The sequence below is a fragment of the Hyperolius riggenbachi genome, chromosome 1, assembly GCF_040937935.1.
Source record: "Hyperolius riggenbachi isolate aHypRig1 chromosome 1, aHypRig1.pri, whole genome shotgun sequence".
Taxonomy (NCBI): domain Eukaryota; kingdom Metazoa; phylum Chordata; class Amphibia; order Anura; family Hyperoliidae; genus Hyperolius; species Hyperolius riggenbachi.
In genome coordinates, this window is record NC_090646.1 from 287,928,405 (window position 1) to 287,948,872 (window position 20,468).

General features: G+C 36.4%; 1 protein-coding gene and 1 long non-coding RNA gene across 13 annotated transcripts in view; one reads left to right on the forward strand and one right to left on the reverse strand.

Annotated features, from left to right (window-relative positions):
- Positions 1-8,465, forward strand: part of LOC137507681 (uncharacterized) — a 34,927-nt gene extending 26,462 nt beyond the window's left edge. Inside the window, exon 3 of the long non-coding RNA XR_011020478.1 lies at positions 8,276-8,465. This is a non-coding gene — a long non-coding RNA (uncharacterized lncRNA). The remainder of the gene's footprint in view (positions 1-8,275) is intronic.
- Positions 1-20,468, reverse strand: part of NRG1 (neuregulin 1) — a 929,658-nt gene that overhangs the window by 17,726 nt on the left and 891,464 nt on the right. For 6 of the 12 annotated variants that reach the window (XM_068233685.1, XM_068233684.1, XM_068233691.1 and 3 more), the window contains 3 exons: positions 15,195-15,306; positions 8,857-8,924; positions 3,981-4,004 (listed from right to left, as the gene is read on the reverse strand). In XM_068233685.1, coding sequence (XP_068089786.1) covers positions 3,981-4,004; positions 8,857-8,924; positions 15,195-15,306 — 204 coding nt within the window. Of the gene's footprint in view, positions 1-3,980; positions 4,005-8,414; positions 8,474-8,856; positions 8,925-15,194; positions 15,307-20,468 lie in introns of those variants that run through there. The other 6 variants (XM_068233686.1, XM_068233696.1, XM_068233688.1 and 3 more) reach the window with 4 other exon arrangements.

Sequence of the window (20,468 nt, forward strand, 5' to 3'; positions counted from 1 at the left end):
AATCTGGTCTGTAGTTGGCTGCTGTTATGAATAATTTTTCCAAATGAAGGCCTGTATACTTATGGATTTATTTCAAGGACTGAACACCACAGTACAATCATGCATCAAATCGAATTGTATAGACATTTAACATTACCTTACAAAAAAAAAAACAAACCTTTGACAAGTACAGCAGATACTTAATATAGTGCTTTAAATACTTTATCTATATAGCTATGAATTCAGGGCAAACCTAAGTTATGTACTATACCTAAAGTTTGTTTTGGTCATTAATTTTTTTTTACTTACATAAAAGTACTAAACAAACTATTTTACTTTTTACTTTTTAACTAAGCACAATACAAATGAGCATTCAAGCACCCCTCCCCCCACACACACGCCCCCCCCCCCCCAAAAAAAAAAACCTTTTGAAGTACACACATTGTAAAACAATAGTTGGCTAGCTGATTTATAGAGCATGATATAAATTCATCTAAGAAGATAAGTTAAGGTCTAGTAACAGTTTAATAAAGTTTCCCAACATGTTAAAAAAGAGTTAAATTGTGTGTAAGATTAATTTATTCTGCATAAATGTAACCTAAATTGTGCTGGTTGATAATATAAACCAGCTGAGGAGGACTGGGAACATTACCAGATTAGTTATCTTCTGGTACTGTCATTAAAAAAACTTAGGATAACTTAAAAAATACCTGCTCTAATTGGTCTACTGATAAGAAGCCTAAGCAAACACAACTAACAATGGCTGCTGTACATTATACCTTTATAATAAAATCAAATGAACAAAATAAGAAATTTTCAGTATTAACTATAAACTAAATGTGGCTGTTAAAGGGAAGGTCCAAGCAAAATAAAAAAATGAGTTTCACTTACCTGGGGCTTCTACCAGCCCCATGCAGCCATCCTGTGCCCTCGTAGTCACTCACTGCAGCTCCAGTCCCCCGCTGGCAGCTTTCTGACCTCGGAGGTCGGCTGGCCGCATTGCGTAAGTTTTTACGCATTCCCGCTAGTGCAGGAACATTAACACATACATTTTTACGCGTTACTGGTTCAATGCGTACATTTTTACGCATTGAATCAGTAATGCGTAAAAACGTATGTGTTAATGTTCCTGCACTAGCGGGAATGCGTAAAAACGTATGCAATGCGGCCCGCCGACCTCCGAGGTCGGCAAGCTGCCAGCGGGGGACTGGAGCTGCAGTGAGTGACTACGAGGGCACAGGATGGCTGCATGGGGCTGGTAGAAGCCCCAGGTAAGTGAAACTCATTTTTTTATTTTGCTTGGACCTTCCCTTTAAGCAATGACTTCCTTGACTTACTATACAAATGGTTTAGATGATAGAAAAGTGTATGTATCAGGTTTAACCATTTATGTATGTAACTATGTAATCATCAACTTCGGAATTCCAGTTAAGGCTGGTTAACAGTGTAAACAATTATTTAAAGTTTTCAACAATACATTTATTATTATGGGAAAAATATTAACCTTCCTGCAACTTATGCAATATTTTTTTATGTGCTAGTGAAAAAATTTCACCATCAGCATGTAGTTGTTGTTTTAGGTCAAAAATGAAAAAAGGATAATATGTAAGAAAGAACAGGAACTTGGGTTTTAGTCAACAGTAGGGTTTATGTCATTATAAAAAAAAATATGAATACATTTGAACTGAATAAATAACTATTTACGGTGATCGCATAACAATCAGTTTGTTGCTTGTATGAAAAACCTTGGTGAAAAATAAGAATATGCTCTGTTTTATATTCCACAATATGAAACAGTAGAAAATAGATTTATGTTTATATATCAACTATGAACAAAAAAGAAAGAAGGCATCAAAAATATGTTCAGAAGTATGGTAAATTACAGGATACAGAAGTAAGATGAATTGTATAGGCAATAAATTATATTAATCATTAAAGGGGCACTATGGAGAAAAACTGTAAAATTTAAAATATGTGCAAACATATACAAATATGAAGTACGGTTTTTCCAGAGTAAAATGAGCCATAAATTACTTTTCTCCTGTGTTGCTGTCACTTACAGTAGGTAGTAGAAATCTGACTGAAGCGACAGGTTTTGGACTAGTCCATCTTTTTATGGGGGATTCTCAGGAATTTATTTTCAAAAGCACTTAGTGAATGGGAGTTGCTCCATCCAACTACCAAAAAACTATGTAGCAGGCATGGAGGCTGTTGAAATCATTGTTGAAATCCTTTTTAGGAAATATCTTTATAAAGAATAAAAGCCTTGCTCGAAATCCCCTATGAAGGGATGGACTAGTCCAAAACCTGTTGCTTCTGTCAGATTTCTACTACCTACTGTAAGTGACAGCAAAATAGGAGAAAAGTAATTTATGGCTCATTTTACTCTGGAAAAAAAATGTACTTCTTATTTGTCTATGTTTGCACATGTTTTAAATTTTAATTTTTTTGCCATAGTGCCCCTTTAAATGTAAGAACATTTTAATTTAGTAGAGTAGTAGGGGTGTCTCAGCACCCTAGAGAAAAAGACACAGGAGACAAAAAACGAGAGCCCAAATTTCAAGGTTTTCATATACGGGATAGCTCACGAAGGCGGGTTGCAGAGGCAACCGACCACAGAAAGCAGGTGGAGACAACAATCCCGACTCCACACGGGATGGTCCAGCCGGACCTGGGTGTGGTCGCTCTCCTATGTAAAAGTGACAGATTATCGCTATGGTTTACGAGAGGCTCCCTTTGCTGATTGGCTATTTTCAATTGGCACTATTAGCTTGAAGAAGCAGGCTTAGACCCGTGAAACGCGTTGCCTGAGCTAAATAAATATTTCTATGTCTATATAAAGATCTTGTCATTGAGGTAAGCCACCTCATTTTTTTCAATGTTTTTAATCTATTTTTATTCACACTGGGGCACCACTTTCCCCAAATTGAATTTTAATTTAGTGTTCTTATTCTTGAAAATAGCTCTCTGTTGTGTATTTTTTTTATTTTTTATTTTTGTTTATTATTTTTTAAGAGAATGCAAGACTGAATACATGCCAGCATCTGTTAAAAGTTGGCATACTATCTGATCAATAAATTTGAATTTTTTTTAAATACACATTATATTTTAACTTGACAATCATCAACACCACACAATATATATTTTCTTAAATCATGATGGCAAACACTTGTTTGTTTGGTTTTTTTTGCTTAACCCAGGACCCTTTAAAAGTGCTATGCATTTACACTGGGATTCCAAGTATTAGCTTCTGTATTTCTGTCTCATTTGTGGTTTATGTCTCATTTGTGGTTTCCCTCATAAAATGCACATTAACACTAATATTAAAGAACAAACAAAACTTTGTTTTACACCTATCAAAGTAATCCAATCCAAGAAAAATCCCTTCATCAATTGTTTGCAATTTTTTCAAAAACAATAAAAAAAGGTACCTTTCTTTATATAATGTATCATAAATGTGTGTAGTGAAAGCTGGATTAATGAAACAGAAAATTTCAACTCCTATCCATAATAATTTTATATTTTTTCTTCATAATTAAACCTGAGGTTATCATTAACTAAAAGTATGGAATATTTTTATCTGTGGAAATAAAAAAAAATATGTGGTCAAGTATAAAACTGTGTATTGTAGTGGCATTTCCATTATAATTTCAGTTGTAACTTTCTCCATAATCTTTATTGATAGTTGTGTGGTAAGAATAGTATATGGGTACTCAGTTCAATATTTCAAACATCACCTAAATAGTACTGAAATAACTAATTTTCAGCAACACGTCATATCAGTTTAGTAAAAGTGTAAGCAAAATGTATAGGGATTTGAATCTAGCATTGTATTGTATTTATTATAGATAGCAGAATCTGAACAGATAGGCACAATTGTGTTATAGCTGTATGATCCCTTTCAAAGCATAAAGAAATTGGTTAGGATTTGAAGGAAAAAGGAAGGTTTTAAGCTTTTAGGCTCTAATATCTGCAGGCTAAAAGGAATGATTGGTCCATACCCATAAATTCAATTCCAAGATGCTCTGCCAATGCAGAAAGTTGACAAAAAGAAAGAAAAGGGAAAAAGTTTCAGAAAAGAGCAATACACTGTACTCCAAAACAAATTATACATGAATACTATGACTTTTCTACATCTGCACATTGAAACAAGACATGTGATGCATGATAAATGGCCAAATTAAGTGTCCATGTCCATTTTCATACTTAAAGTGTAAACATAGACATTGTACATCAATATAAATACAGGAAGAAATCTGAATGTATACAAAGGGAACAGTAAACATTCTTATTTAGAGTTGCAAACACATGTTGATTCCTCAAACTATGACAATATGTTATTAGCAATTGTACAGTGATATACATTTTTCTAATTAGTATTTCAAAGACGTTTTAGGCACTTAAATGTTCAGTATGTACTACAGTTTATATAATTAGTATAAATTAGTGAATCAAAATAAATCTATAATAAACATAAAATAATTATAATGTACTGTCTAAGCTAAATAAAGCCCCTCTAGCTATAATATTAAGAAAAATTAAATATTATGATATTATATAGGCAGAAGTACTATGGCAATAAATGTAATGACATAAATATATAGTAATAATAGGTCAAATTCAAAGACATCTTAAACGTTTATCACAACTAATAAACTTCAAGCCAAATGTAACAACAAATAAAAAAGTATACAAAATCATTTTTGAGTTAGAGTTGTTGGTATTCAATCAGTAACACTTTAAGGAAATACAGTGATTCAGATGGCATCCATCCAGATTTCTTCCAAAGAAAGGCATTAATAGGAGCCTACAGTTTCATTGCTAATCAGACATTAGTTGCAAAAAAGCGTGGTTAGTGGCATGCTCATGCATACATATTATTGCATTTATTTATTTTTAGGCAGGAAATCTAGCCCTCACATAATTTTCAAAAGACGTTATTATGCAGTTTGCATTTAGTAACATCAATTGATCAACATTAGTTCGATTTGATTATTTATGTGACTTAACAAGATAACATGCTGAGAGAACATGTATTTTTTCTTAAATGTTACACTAAAGAACATGTAATTATTCACTACTACACTTACATTTTTGGTAGAGAAACCAGTTCATTTAAATATTGCTTACATTTATTTGCCTTAAAAATGTGCTTGTTGCCCTGGTCAACACAGATACATTAATTTTCTCTAACTCTCAGGAATCAAACGATTATAGTTTTTGACTGACACATAAGTCCTTTATAGGGATGATCAATTAGATGCAAATCACGGAGTTGATGTATTTTTATGTTAACTATATGTAAATGTATTTAGCAAATTAACCTAGAGGATGAAGCCAGAGTGGGATATGATTGGTCCATTTTTAAGCTACATCATTTAAATGCCGATATGAATAAACTACTTTTTATTTACCTGCAGAAAAACTCTACTGTGCATTTATGTTACTTTTTTTTTTAATAATGAGTTAAGCATAATTAGATCTCTTTACAGATCTGTATTAGTAAAGTAACATGAAGAGTTATGATAATAAGAATTAGTTGTCTTATTTTTCAGTTAAAAAGTATTTAAAGGATACCAGAGCCCAAGCCCCTATATAAAAAAAAACATGGTACGCTGTCAGGAGGGTGTAAACCCTCACTTACTGTTCCTTCGTTTGCAACATTTGTGTCTCCGTTCCCCCGTTTTATACACCGTTAGCAGCTCCTGACCCCAGCATCCACTATGGAAATACTGTGCTGCGCATGCACAACATTTCTTTCCCTCTCCCCCTGTGATGCACCTACGTCATCTCCCTGTCTAGCGATGACTTAGGCGCATCACAGGGGGAGAGGGAAGGGAATACTGTTCATGCGCAGCACAGCATTTCCATAATAGATGCTAGGGTTGGGAGCTGCTAACGGTGTATAGAACGGGGGAACGGTGGCACAAATGTTGCAAATGAGGGAGCGGTAAGTGAGGGCTCACAGCCTCCTGATGGCGTACCATGTCTTTTTTACATAGGGGCTTGGTCTCTGGTATCCTTTAAGGTATCATCAGTGTACTCGTGCAATATTTAGTACATTTTGATCAGAATTATTATCTAAAATATCTAAGGGAACATGTGAGCATATAATTTGCAATCAAAATATTATTTCAGACTTTTTAATTTCATTCCTATTTAATGCAAGACATGTACACAAAATACAATCACATACAGGGCATCTAAACTAACTCATAGTCTGATGTCTGATTTATTTTATGCTTTGTTAAACATATGAACTGAAAGAACAAACTTGTGGCCAATAATAATTTAAGGAGAACTTACACAAGGAGAACTAAGGAGAACTTACACAAACTAACTCTTTCTACAGTGACATCTTTTAATCTACATAATCAAAATTTGGGCTAAGACATTTAAAAATTTCTTGCTGCCTTTTAAAACCAAATACCATTTTGTTTTATCTCAGCTTAATGGAGATTATACATGTAATGTGTGTATTTGAAAGTTAAGGCAATTTGAGTTTTAATCATTATATATGTAACTTATTAGGCATAACTAGTTTAACCCTGGAAGTGAGATTAAATTAAATTTTCCTTTTAATACATAAGTTTGTTTTTGAAAGTTGGTTTGTGAATGTACTTACTGAATTTTGATCATGTTCTATATATCTCTCAGTTCCACACAATAAGAATATAAAATGCTTTTTTGTATATGAAATTGCTTACACATTACAGGGCTTGCCAGACTGTGAACTCATTAAAGGAGTCATCAGGGCAAATAGAGTAAAATGAATAGTACTTACCGGGGGCTTCCTCCAGCCCCAAGCTCCAAGGACCTCCCTTGCCGCAGCTCTGCCCGTAGCCATTAGCCGGAGCTCCGACCTGGTCCCCGGCGATGACGTCAGAGCGACCTGGAGATCGCTCTGTACTGCGCCTGCGCGATCGGCGCTGTCAATCACCGCCACGTGGGCCGGTGCGGACTGCGCAGGTGCAGAACTACTGCGCCTGCAGAGCAGCGGCAAGGGAGGTCCTGGGAGCTTGGGGCTGGAGGAAGCCCCCGGTAAGTACCACTAATTTTACTCTATTTGCCCTGATGACTCCTTTAAGTGGAAAGAAGAGAAATATAGCGATAAAAAGGAAAGCACACAAATGGTGCATTCTTATCTGCCAATAACCATGCTGCATGCAGAGAAAAGTGGAAAAATCCAGTCACTGCATTCTGCCCACAACTAAACATTAGATCTGTTATATTATGACAACACTTTTCTTGTCCTTTTAAATAACAAATGCAAACATTGCCACTGTTTAAGTATACCCAGTGTTTCTTTAATCCAAGACAAATATTCAGTGTCATCAAGGGCTTAAACAGTACCTAGCTGGTTTTCAATTAAGTGGACAGGGGTAGTGGTGAACATACTAAAGTACCCAAAAGTCAATTTGACTTTTATCTACACAATCTGGATATCTGATAATTAGGGGCCAACATAAATTTGAGAGCTGGAACAAAAACAGGTTGAGGTGTCAAATCATATATTTAAACCCTGTAAACTGTGGGCAAGGCTAATGTGTTAAGTTCACTTGCCACTAGAAAGAAGTGCTTGTTTTTAGGGGCTAGCCCTTCACCATTAGTCACATTTACTCAGTCCTTCCTGAAGACACTGCAGACACAAGCTTGCCACAAAGGGAGACAACAGGTGATAGAAAGACACAATAATGTCTAGTGCAGTACTGCATGAAACAAGAGAACATGTGTGGACATTTCTGGCTAATGCTGTTACATCTATTCAGAACAAAGTGAAATTCAAAGTACTGAGGTATTTGAAAGTGTCTTGGACATCAGGATGTGCCTACAAATGGAGTTTAAATTGGGTATTTTTGAGTACATATTTTGGTAGTTGTAAGATGCATGAACTAAGCTACAAATACCAGCATACAAAACAGCTGGCCATTTTGTTTAAAATGTAATGTGGTTAATGTGAAAAGATTAAAGTAGAATGATTATACTGGACTGTAATTATCAAATACATTATTCATTTAAATGTAATCAGATGTGTCATAAGTACATGGAATTACAATTGCACTTTTGTTGTTAGCTTTATGATCCAATGATGTAAAATGAAAATGTAAATATAAAGGTACTATGTATACAACTAAAAACCTGCATGTCATGATTTTCTTACCTTTATTAAAGCTACAATCTCATATAATGTTCTGTGCTAGCATCACATGCATGCCCATCCACATTGGTGCATAAAAGAGATTTAAATGTGACAATAATAATAATATCCATTATTATTATTATTTTCATGCTACAGGCAGAGCAAACAGCACCAAGCCTAGTAAAGAATAACAATCAAGTACTACGTGAGATTTGAAGAGAGATTCAGCAACAAGAAAGCAGCACCAATTGAGCATGCACCTATTCAGGCAGAGACAGAAAAGAAGTGGACGTACTGTAGAAGCTGGCCATTACGTAGTTTTGGCAACGATCACCAGTAAATTCATTTGGGCACCTGAGAGGAAAGACAAAAAGGTAGAGAAAACAGAGAAAAGAAAAGAGTTGAATATATACCAGAAAGGAGGACCTTCAAGTGTAAACTGATTGTTCTTGGAGGGTCACCATGAAAGATCTTATCTCAGCTTTTGTACAGGCATGACTTAACTCTCAGAGATAGAAATTCTACAATTTCATCAAAAATGCACATTGCTTAAAAGTATTATTGGCTGACTAATTGTTTAATTGAGTGTTTAAAAAGAATTGAAGTCATGTGTGGTACAAATGAGGCAATTATCTTCAATCAGTGACATCACCAAGCATAAGATTGAATCATTTTTTTTATTTGTTGCTGCATTTGGGGGAATGAAAAATATCAAATATTAGAGTACTGGGACATACTTTCTGGTCTTATGACTCTCACAGGATCAGTCGCAGTACATCGTACTCCCGTAAATCCAGGTTTGCACCTAAATAGTAAAAATTTAATGAGCAAAATAAAATAAAATAAAAATAAATGTATCCGCCTTATCTTGTATTCCTGTAAGGCATTATGAAAAGAGGCACTGATGCAGTAAAAGCACGATGAAGTTTTTTCATGCAATCTACAGCTATGGTTAAACATAATGAAAATTATTTTATTTTTCCCTTGAAAAAGCAAAGTATACTTTACAAAGATATGCAGCACAGGAAATGTGAAAGGTTTAATCCAAACAGTCAGTATTTAATATGTTCACCATTTTAAGCAAAAAATAAATAAATAAAAGTCATAAGCAAGTATGGCAGCCCCAAAGTAAAATAGCAAATAAACTACTTTCAAGCCACTGCTGCAAAAATCAGCAGGTAAAATTTGAAATATAGAGCACTGACATATAAAATAGATTGCCATAACTGTCACAAAATGTAATTGGTGAATAAAGTTAGCAGAAGTAGGCAAGATAATTTCAATGGTAGTGAAATATGCATTGACTGCCTACTAAACCCTTGTCAAGAAGCAGTCTAGTACGGGTGCAAATATCCCTATGACTGTATTATTTTGAAGTTAACATTAAGTAGACTTGAAATTATTTTAAAGTTAACTTTATTCCTAAATATAAAGAGTTTTCAAAGTAATCAGTTTCTCAAAGTAACAAGATGCAGTATCGTAATTCCACTAAAGTGTTAATCAAAGGCTCTATTGAATTGCATAAGAAGAAAGTGTCGATTCACTTTGAAACAAAGGTAAATGCCAAGGAGTAATGATCCATGGCTGCACTTTGATTCAATGGAATTCAACAGATTTTTGATAACAGTATGAAGGAAGAAATTACAGTTTAAAAGAGGAGAACGCAGCACCACTAATTTGCATTGAAAATTGAATCTTTCCCTTAAAAGCTATTTTAAAACAGGTGAAAGCAGCTTCGCTGACTCAGCCTTATAAATATGGTGGTCAGCAGCATCAAGTGCTGATAAATAACTGGAAATGATCATCACAGTAAAGTGCCACAATATTTTTAAATTATTGATACTTTCATAAATTTAAATGCTGTTTGCAATTTGGAAAATGCTGTTATTTCAGAAAAACCACACATACTGGTAAACAGTTTGTTCACCCTTCCGTAATAAAAACAGCATCCTGATCCACCTTCCTCATTTGCCAACTTCTACTCCCCTAACTTCACCCATTTTGTGTAGTTAATATGAATAGAATACTAGGAATTGTTATAACTGAGCATTGTGTGTTGAATTTAAATATAACTTAGCATAGCATTGTTTGGGCTGTTTTTAGGTATAAACAGGTACATCATTTGTGGGACTTTGTACCCACTAATATGTTGTCTAGAGTAATTTATTACATTCACTAGTGGTACATGGGCTTCATTTAGGAGGTAAGTAACTGGGAAACTGACAGATGGAGATATGATATCTTCAATCCATATAAGGCTGTGCCTAAATGTAGTGGTGTAGCCCAATTATGGAAAAATGTATGGTGCAAACACTAAAGAAAGATAAACCGTGAAGCTTTCTTTGGCTATACTGTATTACAACTAAATTAGTATATATACTGAAAGTATAATGAATACTAGTGTAAATTGTAAAAAAAAATGACAAATTTAAAAATCTGATGAAATCTAAGCTGCCAAAACCTACTAAAAGGCAAAGGCAGCTGATTATGGCCTGATATAGTTCTCAGGGGAATAGTAAAGATAAAGAAAAGTTTACTCATTTGTTCAAATGATGATAGCTGACCAAAAGCAATTATCAGCTATGTTATGGATGTCAGGCTTCCATGTCTTAAGGTACTTTAAGGACCAGCTAAATCCAACAATTAACTCGTTAAATTCTGAAAGCACAAATGTTAATTAGTGTTCCTTAAAAGTACTACTTTTAAGTGCATTTTCTTATTTAAAAAACATTTTTGGGCGGGCTTTCCTGCAGCTGTGTATCTATCTACATCTATCCATACAAAATCAGAACCTTTTGCATTAGGAGAATCTGCGAGTGGTGCAGGGAAAATAAACCAGTCCTCAATGCAGCAAAGATGGTTGAATTGATTGTGAATTTTAGGAAACAACCCCTCCACCCTCTAACCAGTCCTCATTGACGAGAACAAAGTCTCCAGGGTACCAGACGTCCAGTTCCTAGCCACAACCTTAACTAATGACGAAAGATGGGGGCAAAAAAACACCAAAATTGTGAAGAAGGCACAGCAGAGGCTATTCTTTCTGCACCAACTGAAAAAAATGGCATGCCATAAGAGCTGCTTACCAGCTTTTACACCACTACCACTGAATCTATCCTCTGCTCCTCTGTCATCATCTGGTATGCAGGCTCAACTGCTAGTGACAAGTACAAGCTTAAAAGAGTGATGTGGAAAAGATCAGATTGCCCCTGCCACCTCTGGATTTCCTTCACTCTGGTAGAGTGGAGGAAATCCAGAAGACGAGGGCCACCATGATTTTCCATGAACCCTCCCACACAGGCAGTTACGTCTTAGAGCTTCTCCCATCTGATCGCCATTACAGAACCATCACCTCCAGAGCCACTAGATGCAGGAGCATCTTCTTCCCCCAAGCAGTCCTCTTGCTAAACTTCAGTCCCCCCTGCCAGGTTTGCCCTCCTGTAGCACGCTAATTCCTTAGAGTACATAATTCCCGAGTAGCACGCTTTGAACCTCATAGCACACCTGAGCAGTACTGCCCCATACCATGACTTGTAATTGCTCTGTATGGTTATAAGTATGCTTCTCATGTCTGTCTCATTGTGTATCTCCTGTAAATGTCTGTTATAAGTACTATTGTAAATCTCTGTAAATGTCTGTCATATGTACTTCTTGCAAATGCCATGTGAAACAAAAACAATTCTAGGAACAACATTCATCATACTTGGTGATTAAAGTTGATTCTGAATGTCTTTCTGTTCAAGAAGAGAGGTCTTGCAAAATTCAATTTCAATTTGCAGCAGGCTGTACCAGCATAGTCACTGACATAAGCTCTCATACTTCTCTTGTACAGAGTTAAAACCAGATAAAGTGGTTAGTGAACTGTGAAGTTTAAGAAAAAAATAGGCAAACTGTGTACATGCTCCACCTTGTCAATGCTCGTCGCCTCCCTTTAGAATGAGCTTATGCTACATGTTTTCTTCTGTATTGTTGGGAAAGCACCAAGTGTTCTATCTACTTTAAGTCACATTGTCACCCATGAATAACCCAACCACAAGCAGAATAAAATGAAAGGAATCAAGCTATGAACTGGCAAGCAGATTTTACCCATGAAAACGGTGGTATGTGTACCATTTTGCCTCAAAACATTGCATCAATGTGATTGTTATCAGAATTTGCCTAGTTGAATTCTGGGTTTAGCTGGCCTTTAAGTAAATCAATATATTCATATTGACCACATTACATGCTTTTCCTAAATTAAATGATCAAAACAGATAAATTAAATAGAATGATGTTTTCAGCCCAAATAATTTCCTCTAAACATTTATAAACATGGCACTTTAAAAAATGTGTGGGATTGCAGGTAATTATCACTTCAACACTTTGTACAAGGTGTTCTAGTTGATAATAAAAAGGAACTTTGTTAAAACTGCTGACATAAGCAACACATATAAGGTTGTAAAATGGCCATTATTTAGTGCTTAATTCTGCATTTTGTCCATTACCATCTATACTAATCTATTTCATTTATATGGTTGTTGATTGAAAATAGATTACCGTAAAAGTAGAAAAAAGTGAAATGATTTGAAATTATGCTTATTCTTAAAGTGTACTGGTTAAGGGCGCTGCCTCTGACACAGAAGACTAGGCTTCATGTATTGACCCTTCCTGTTCAGTAAGTCAGCACCTATTTAGTGAAGAGACCTTGGGCAAGACTCTCTAACACTGCTACTGCCTATAGAGAGCACCCTAATGGCTGCAGCTCTGGTGCTTTGAGTCTGTCAGGAGAAAAGCCCGATATAAATGTTCTGTGTCTTGTCTTAAACGTGTAGATAGGAATAAACAGATATCATAAAAATGATACCTTTTACCTACACACACACACCTGAAAAAGAGGGACTGACTCCCTGATGTTTGCATTATGTAACTTTTTTCCACATAGCTATTAAAACATATCATGTTTACAATTTCATACTTTCCTATACTGTATATAATTCTAGTAACTAACAAGGTACAGACAAATTTTATTTAGCTTACTTTAAGACTGTTATGTTTATTTTCTTTTTGCATTGTTACAATTAACTTATTCATCATCCTGGAAACTGCTTACTTAATGAACGCCTCATTAGGCAGACTCTTAACTACAATTAGTAACGGTGCATTGGGCAAAAAGTTTAGTAATTTTGCTTGGAAATAATATTTTGTTTTATTAGTGAACAGTGTCATCCATCTCGCTCTGCAGAGCTGCAGAATTATCTCTGTTTCATGGGGGTGAGCATTTTGCTTTTTGAAAATTAGTTACTGCAGAATTTATGTCCCTAAGAGTCATCTGACAGATCCAGACACTAAAGGGTTATCTCTACATTTTTGCTCCCCAGGCCCTTTACAACTAGCAATCGATAAAAAAACTCAAATGTTTTGATCAATGTTCATCAATTTTAGCATGAAGCACAATCACAGGTAAAATCGCTCCAAAAGTAGCAACCCTAGCAATTTAAAAATCGCTAGAGTTTTCGGATATGAAGCAGATCGCTCTCAGTGGAAAAGTGTCAAAAGTTTGTTTACTCCAGAGAGTCAGTGGTGCCCACTTTTCACAGTGAAAAAAGATCAATATTTCTTTGGGAGCTTTTGATGTGCAGACATGTGTGAAAGCAACTTAAAGAGCCATAGTTTAGTTTCCTGACAGTTCAGGTACACTTCAAAAGTTAATGTATTTATGAGTTAACTAACCATCCTTACTCCTGCATCTGTGATTTAGGCAGAGGACACACTTGACTGTTTTCATGCGCGTTTTCTGCACAGAAAACCGATTTAAACTAAGAACCCATGTTAATCAATGGGCTAGTTCACATGTAATGCGTTTTTTCATGCGCAGAAAAGAAAACTGACATTCTGCAGGGTAAATCTGCATATTTTGTAAGTTTTCTCTGTGAATTACATTAGCTGCTCTGAAAAAAGTGCTAATAATTTGCATACAAACACACATTGGGCTTGATTCACTAAACCGTGATAACTTAAATATCACACTTTATCAAAGATATCACACCTTATCAAAGTTAACACACCTTATCAAAGTAGCATAGCGAGTGCTATGAACCCGCAGAAGCTCAGGGCAGGACGAGTGCCATTGCCAATTAGCAGGCATAAGTCTGTAGCGCTCGCTATACTACTTTGATAAGGCATGTTAACTTTGATAAGGTGTGATATCTTTGATAAAGTGTGATATTTGAGTTATCACGGTTTAGTGAATCAAGCCCATAGTGTGCAGAAAACACATACAAGAAAATGCATGTAGAATACTGAAAGACAAGTGTGACCCCGGCCAAAGTCTTAATGCTGCAGGAACAGTCTGTTCATGTACATACTATATGCTCGTTTTCCTTTGAGCTCGCTTGCTTTTTTGTGTTAGTGACTATTGCCTGCACATACAGCTGCAACCACTAGTGGCAGAAGGAAGTGGACACGAGCACACAATTAACTCATCTCTGGATGTTAGACTACAGTGGTGTGTGCATGTTTGTGTAAGAGGCACAAACAGACAGACACCAACAAACAAGCACACACACATTGCTTTAACATTTTAACTGGTTGTCCTTAATTATATATGCCCACAAATATATATATATATATATATATATATATATATATATATATATATACTGCATATCCACAAAAATATAACAGCAAAGGTGTAACTCAAACATGTATTGCTCCCACTTTCAACAATGCCATCATATCACATGCAAAAACAAAAAGTAATGCTTAGGTAATAGCTCATGCCATGAAGTACTGTGGTTACGCATGTGGATGATTTTAACTGTTGCATTAAAATTTGTCTGTGATTTTGAAGGCAATCTTACTGTATCCTAGGTGCATTTGACTTCATAACATCTCTTATTACACCTACTGATGATGTTGTAGATTCATTGTGAAAAGTATAATCCACAAAAACATATTGTATTGCATGGTGGACTTAATCTCTCGCTAACAGAATATTTTAGTTTGCCTAGTCTGCTTTCACAGCACTTATGACTTGATTTTACCATGAGCATTACTCTTACCCTGCCAAAAAAAAGGACAGAAAGTAAAGTTGTCTTACTTGCACATGTACTTAGTGCTGGTGCTGCTTGTGATACCGTTGATCACAAAGCATTCACCTCCATTTACACAGTATGTCTTCTCTTTATCTGAACATTTCGTTAGGTGGCTTGCTGTAATGAGAAAAGAGGTCAATAGTTAACAGTAAATCCAATAATATAAACTGTGTACTACATATATTTGCATAGAGGATTCTCTTGTATTAAAGCCTCATGTAAAACCATAGTACATACATAATTTTTATGACACGAAAGCATGTCATAGAATGGAGTGATCTAATATGATAGCACTACATAAATATAAAACAATAATAACAACAACAAAAATAATCATAATAATGCGCTTCTGAAGGTATACAGAAAACCGGACAATATAAAAAAAACATTAAGAGTAGTTTTCTTGTTTACATCTGGATTTTCATATTTGCGTTCCACGTGATTTCAATGTTTCCTCCTTCCAAATGGGAAGGAGGAAGCATCGAAGTTATGTGAAGCGCAACATGGAGTGCAAGTACATGGCTTTATCACCTGTTAATGGTGCTGAATGGCTGTGCATGGCATTATCCAGGTTTCTGAATACAAACAACAACACTAATTAAGGGGTGTGTTTGTGTCGCCCTCCTTGGGCAGCGTGATGCAGGACATCAATTTTGGTAATGGCAGTCTAAATCTGATACTTGCAATGTGTCCAACAACCAAATCATGCCCTTAATTGATCTGGTATCTGCTGTTCTTCCTACTGTGAGTGTCACATGGCCACACATGATTGACCCATTCACCTACTGAATCTAGAGTGAATGTGATTAGTACTCCAGTCTGCCAAGCACATTTGGCCCACGAAACAGGAATACTCTCCGCCATTTAAATTTAGTGTTTATATTCACTCATTAATCTGAGTAATATTAGAATTGATTTTGCACTATTCTGTGTTAAGGTGGCTTAAAGAAGAATCTTTACTGCAACACAGCACTTTTCCTTTTGATTTCCTTAACCACTCTGCAACCGCCTAACACCAATTGGAGGCCGCAGAGTGGCTCCCCAGGACCGCCTAACATCCATTGGCGTCAAGTCCCATGGGCGGAGATTAGTGGGGAATGCGTGGGCCGATGCATGCGCATCCCCGCTAGGTTACGGAGCTCCACTCCGTAAACAGCCTGCCAGCCGCAATCGAAGCTGGCAGGCTGTAAACGATCTAGTGCAGCGCTGTATGCGGGACAGCTCTGTCACTGAGCTGTCCCTAGGGGAGGCTCAAAATCTGATCCCTCTGATATTCTGATGCCTATGAGAGGTGATCACAGGTATTGGATCTTGGGGGGAGGAAGGGAAGGCAGAATAAATTAAAAATAAAATACACATGTTTATAAATAAATACAATAAAATCAATTAACCACTTAAGTACCAGTGGTCTTTGACCCCTTAAGGACCAGTCTCTACAAAGAGAATATAAAATGGCCCCATACCTGGAAAAGCTCCAAAACTCTCAAGAGAGGAACATCCTGAGTGTCTACCAATTGAGTGCTCACAACCTCAAAATAGAGTCTGGGAGACACAGACAAACCCAGGGAGGAGAGACTATGCCAACACTGTGAGTAGAAGACCCTTGAGGATGAAAGACACTTTCTGCTGCACTGCCAGAATATACTGCAACCATGGACACTTACTATAAAAAAAATTGTTGGAACTATTACCAGACTTTCTCACGTTAGAAGATGAGAGTAAAACATATATCTTACTGGGAGAAGAGGAATCCACAGTGACAATCGCTGCGCATTATGTCACAGCATGCCACAGACTGAGAGGAGCATAGCGGAACTGTAAACCTAAAAATGTCCACAGACTGCTTAGCCATTGTCCCCTACCCCACCCTCTTCCATGTCCCCCTTTTCCCCTTGTTTTGGCAATACCTGTATGAATCTTGGTCTTGCCAATAAAGCTATCTTTGATTTGATTTGACTGCTGGTACAGAGACGTGAAATCCCAACGGTTGCCGCACATACCCGCCATCACTGCCGCACGTTGGGAACCTGGGCCACCCACTCTTCCATCTCTATGATGGCAGAGTCCCTGTGAGTCAGTCAGGAGCTGCTTTCATTGACCCTGACCCTGTCTTTAAATGTAAGCCAATGGGAGTTGCTTACATTGAGCAGAGCGAGTGAGCTGCAGTGGGAGCGGCTGGAGCGACGAAAACGGCGGATGCGCGCAGCGGTGGTGAGTTGAAATCTATGCCCTGGCAGCCAGATAGCCATCAAAACAGGGCATAGATTTCAACGACAGCGGTCCTTAAGTAGTTAAAAAAATACAGATTGTAGCAGCAATCAGATGCCACCAACAGTAAGTCTGTAGAAGAATAGGAGGCAAGAATCATTTGTGTGCTAAGTTGTATGGCTGTGCAATACACTGTTAAAGCTACAGTGGCCTCAATTCACGGAGCATTATCAAACGTTTATCAAACACTTTATCAAACGTTTGATAATTTACCTCATGGGTAAAATCTCACTAAGGTGTTATTTATTTGTTGAACGTTTTATCGGTAAAACATTCGATAAATATATAACACCTTAGTGAATTTAAAATGAGATTTTACCCATGAGGTAAAGTATCAAACGTTTGATAAAGTGTTTGATAAACGTTTGATAATGCTCCGTGAATTGAGGCCAGTGTGCTGAATTGTAAAAAATGGCCTGATCACTAGGGGGGGGGGGGGGGGGGGTGTAAGCCTGGGGTCCTAAAAAAATGTAAAAAATATACAAATACATGTAAACGCATACAAATAAGAAGTACATTTCTTCCAAAGTAAAATTAACCATTAATTACTTTTCTCCTATGTCGCTATCGCTTACAGTAGCTAGTAGAAATCTGACAGGTTTTGGGCTAGTCCATCTCTTTATGGGGGTTCCTACACACTAGCATGGAAGTAGATTTGCATTTTTTTTTTTAATTTTCCCTTTTAATGTGAGCTAGGGAGAAGGTCATTTGGATCATTTTCTGGTTAACAAAACACTATATTGGCATGGTCAAAAAAATTGGTAATATTTTATAACTCCATATCAGTACTACAGTGGGCTACTCTTGTTGTCCTAAATACTAGTATATCATGCTTGCATACAGATTCTCTGGCATTTCATGAAAAATAAAATAATTAAAGTCATAGTTTAGAGGGCAGCTTACAGGTTCAAATTATTAAGGGTTGATAAATAGGTTCACAAATAAAAAAACCTGGAGAAGGCAGAAAAAGAAGCATTTAGTGAATTAGTTACTGGTTCAAATTCGTCTTCACCATTTTACAAACTAAATCACCTACACCTGCATCTCTATGTTGCAGATCAGTCCAATCCAACACTAATCCCTATTCTGGTAGTGGGATAAGTTATAGAGTAAAAATGTTTCCTAATAGGCACATCTACCCAGCAAAGATGAATAATTTATTCTATCAAAGCCAGTATTTACAAATTAATTATCTGATTAGTAAACCAGCAGCTTGAAGCTTTGATAGCCTAAATTGAATGTCCTCACTGGGTTTGCTGAGACTAGCATGTTAGGATATTTTGTTGCTCATCATTACTACTTAAAACTATTTGAAATCAAGGAGAAGCTCAATGTACTTTTAAAGGCAATCATGGTAACATCTTAGCCACAGATCTTTGTGTAACCATAACTCTAATAGAGTAAGTAATTGAGTGAATCAACTAGCAGCAAACTGCAGTGACTTCTTGCTGGCATATGCTGATTCAGAAAGCTTCACATTAAAATACGAACATGCTTACTCCATATGGCCTCACTCAAGTCTAGTGGCTGTCTGAGTGTTAAAGATGTGTGCAGGGTCTACTGCACTCAAACAGGAAGAAGTGACAGGCCTGAGTGATGACAGCGACAAGGGACATTGATTTATGAAACATTACAGTGATAACCAACACCTTATGGTCCTGGCTGCCTTACCCACTTTACAGGAACTAAAATTAATTGTATTCATTAAAATATTCAGTGCATACTGATTATCTAGTGACTGGATAGTGTACTGGTTAAGGGCACCGCCTTTGACATGGAAGACCATGGTTTAAAACCATGCTAGGGTCAGTGCCTATTCAGTAAGGAGTCCTTAGGCAATACCCCTAAAACTGCAGGGTGGCCTCTTGAGCTGCAGCTCTTGAGTGCTTTAAGTCCGACAGGAGAAAAACGCTATACAAATGTCTGAATTATTGTTAAACACTCACACATTACAGCACCAGCATAAACAGAAATTGGAAATCCAAACAAGCACAGGAAGGATACCCATGATCAATACAGATAGAAACTGCTCATACAACCTTAGAGTTAACTGTAAGTAACATGGACATTTTTTGAATAGACATCTAGGTGTTCACTTAAAATATTGATTCCAGTAGTTTCAACTTTTCTGACCCATTCCTTCAGTCATAAACAACCCACATTGACAAGTAAGCTTCCAATCACCTTGAAAAAAATTAACTGCCTACAAAGCAACCCAATCTGAAGAAGTATAAATTATGTACAAAATCTATAATTCTACATGCAATAACATAGATGATCTAAGTACATTAATTTATTGACAACAAAAGGTAGTAACCAAGCCTTTGACTGATAGTGCTAAATCTTATGCATACAAAGTGACTATTGTTGAAAAGAACATTAAATATGCAATGCACATATGTTAATGAAGAGTGAATCGGTAGGTGAATACCTCAAATGGCAAAAAAGTGGAACAGCTTGCCTCATGGGCAGAAAAAGGATAAGTAGGGTGGTAATATAACATGAAAAGGAGATGTATCATTCACCTACAAAACTGTAAGCCTAGCGAACATTAGATTGAAGGTGAGGTGGACAGTGGCTAATCAACACACCAGAGATAGAGAAAATGGTCCCATTGATAGGTGGACACTGGCAGCACAGTAAACCTGCAAGAAGTGTGCATGAGTAGATGAGTAGTAAAATATACTGTACTGAATATTACTTGTTTATGTGTTTAAGTGTATATGTTTTTTTTTTGTCTTCTGGATAAAATGTTTGACTTGTTTGATGTTTGCGATATTCAAATACCTGTCCATTTTCTTTAAATGCATGCATATATACTATGTAAAGGCCCACATCAGTGAATGGACACTAATGTTTGCACATTATCCTTAATCTATCTTTCATCGTTGATGTTCTTTTTTTTAATCACTGTCACTGTATTTGTGCAACATTTAGAACGTCAAACTAATTTTATAGTAGTACTGCCACAGCGGTTTTCCACTTCTCATAAATTGATGTTTTTATAACCT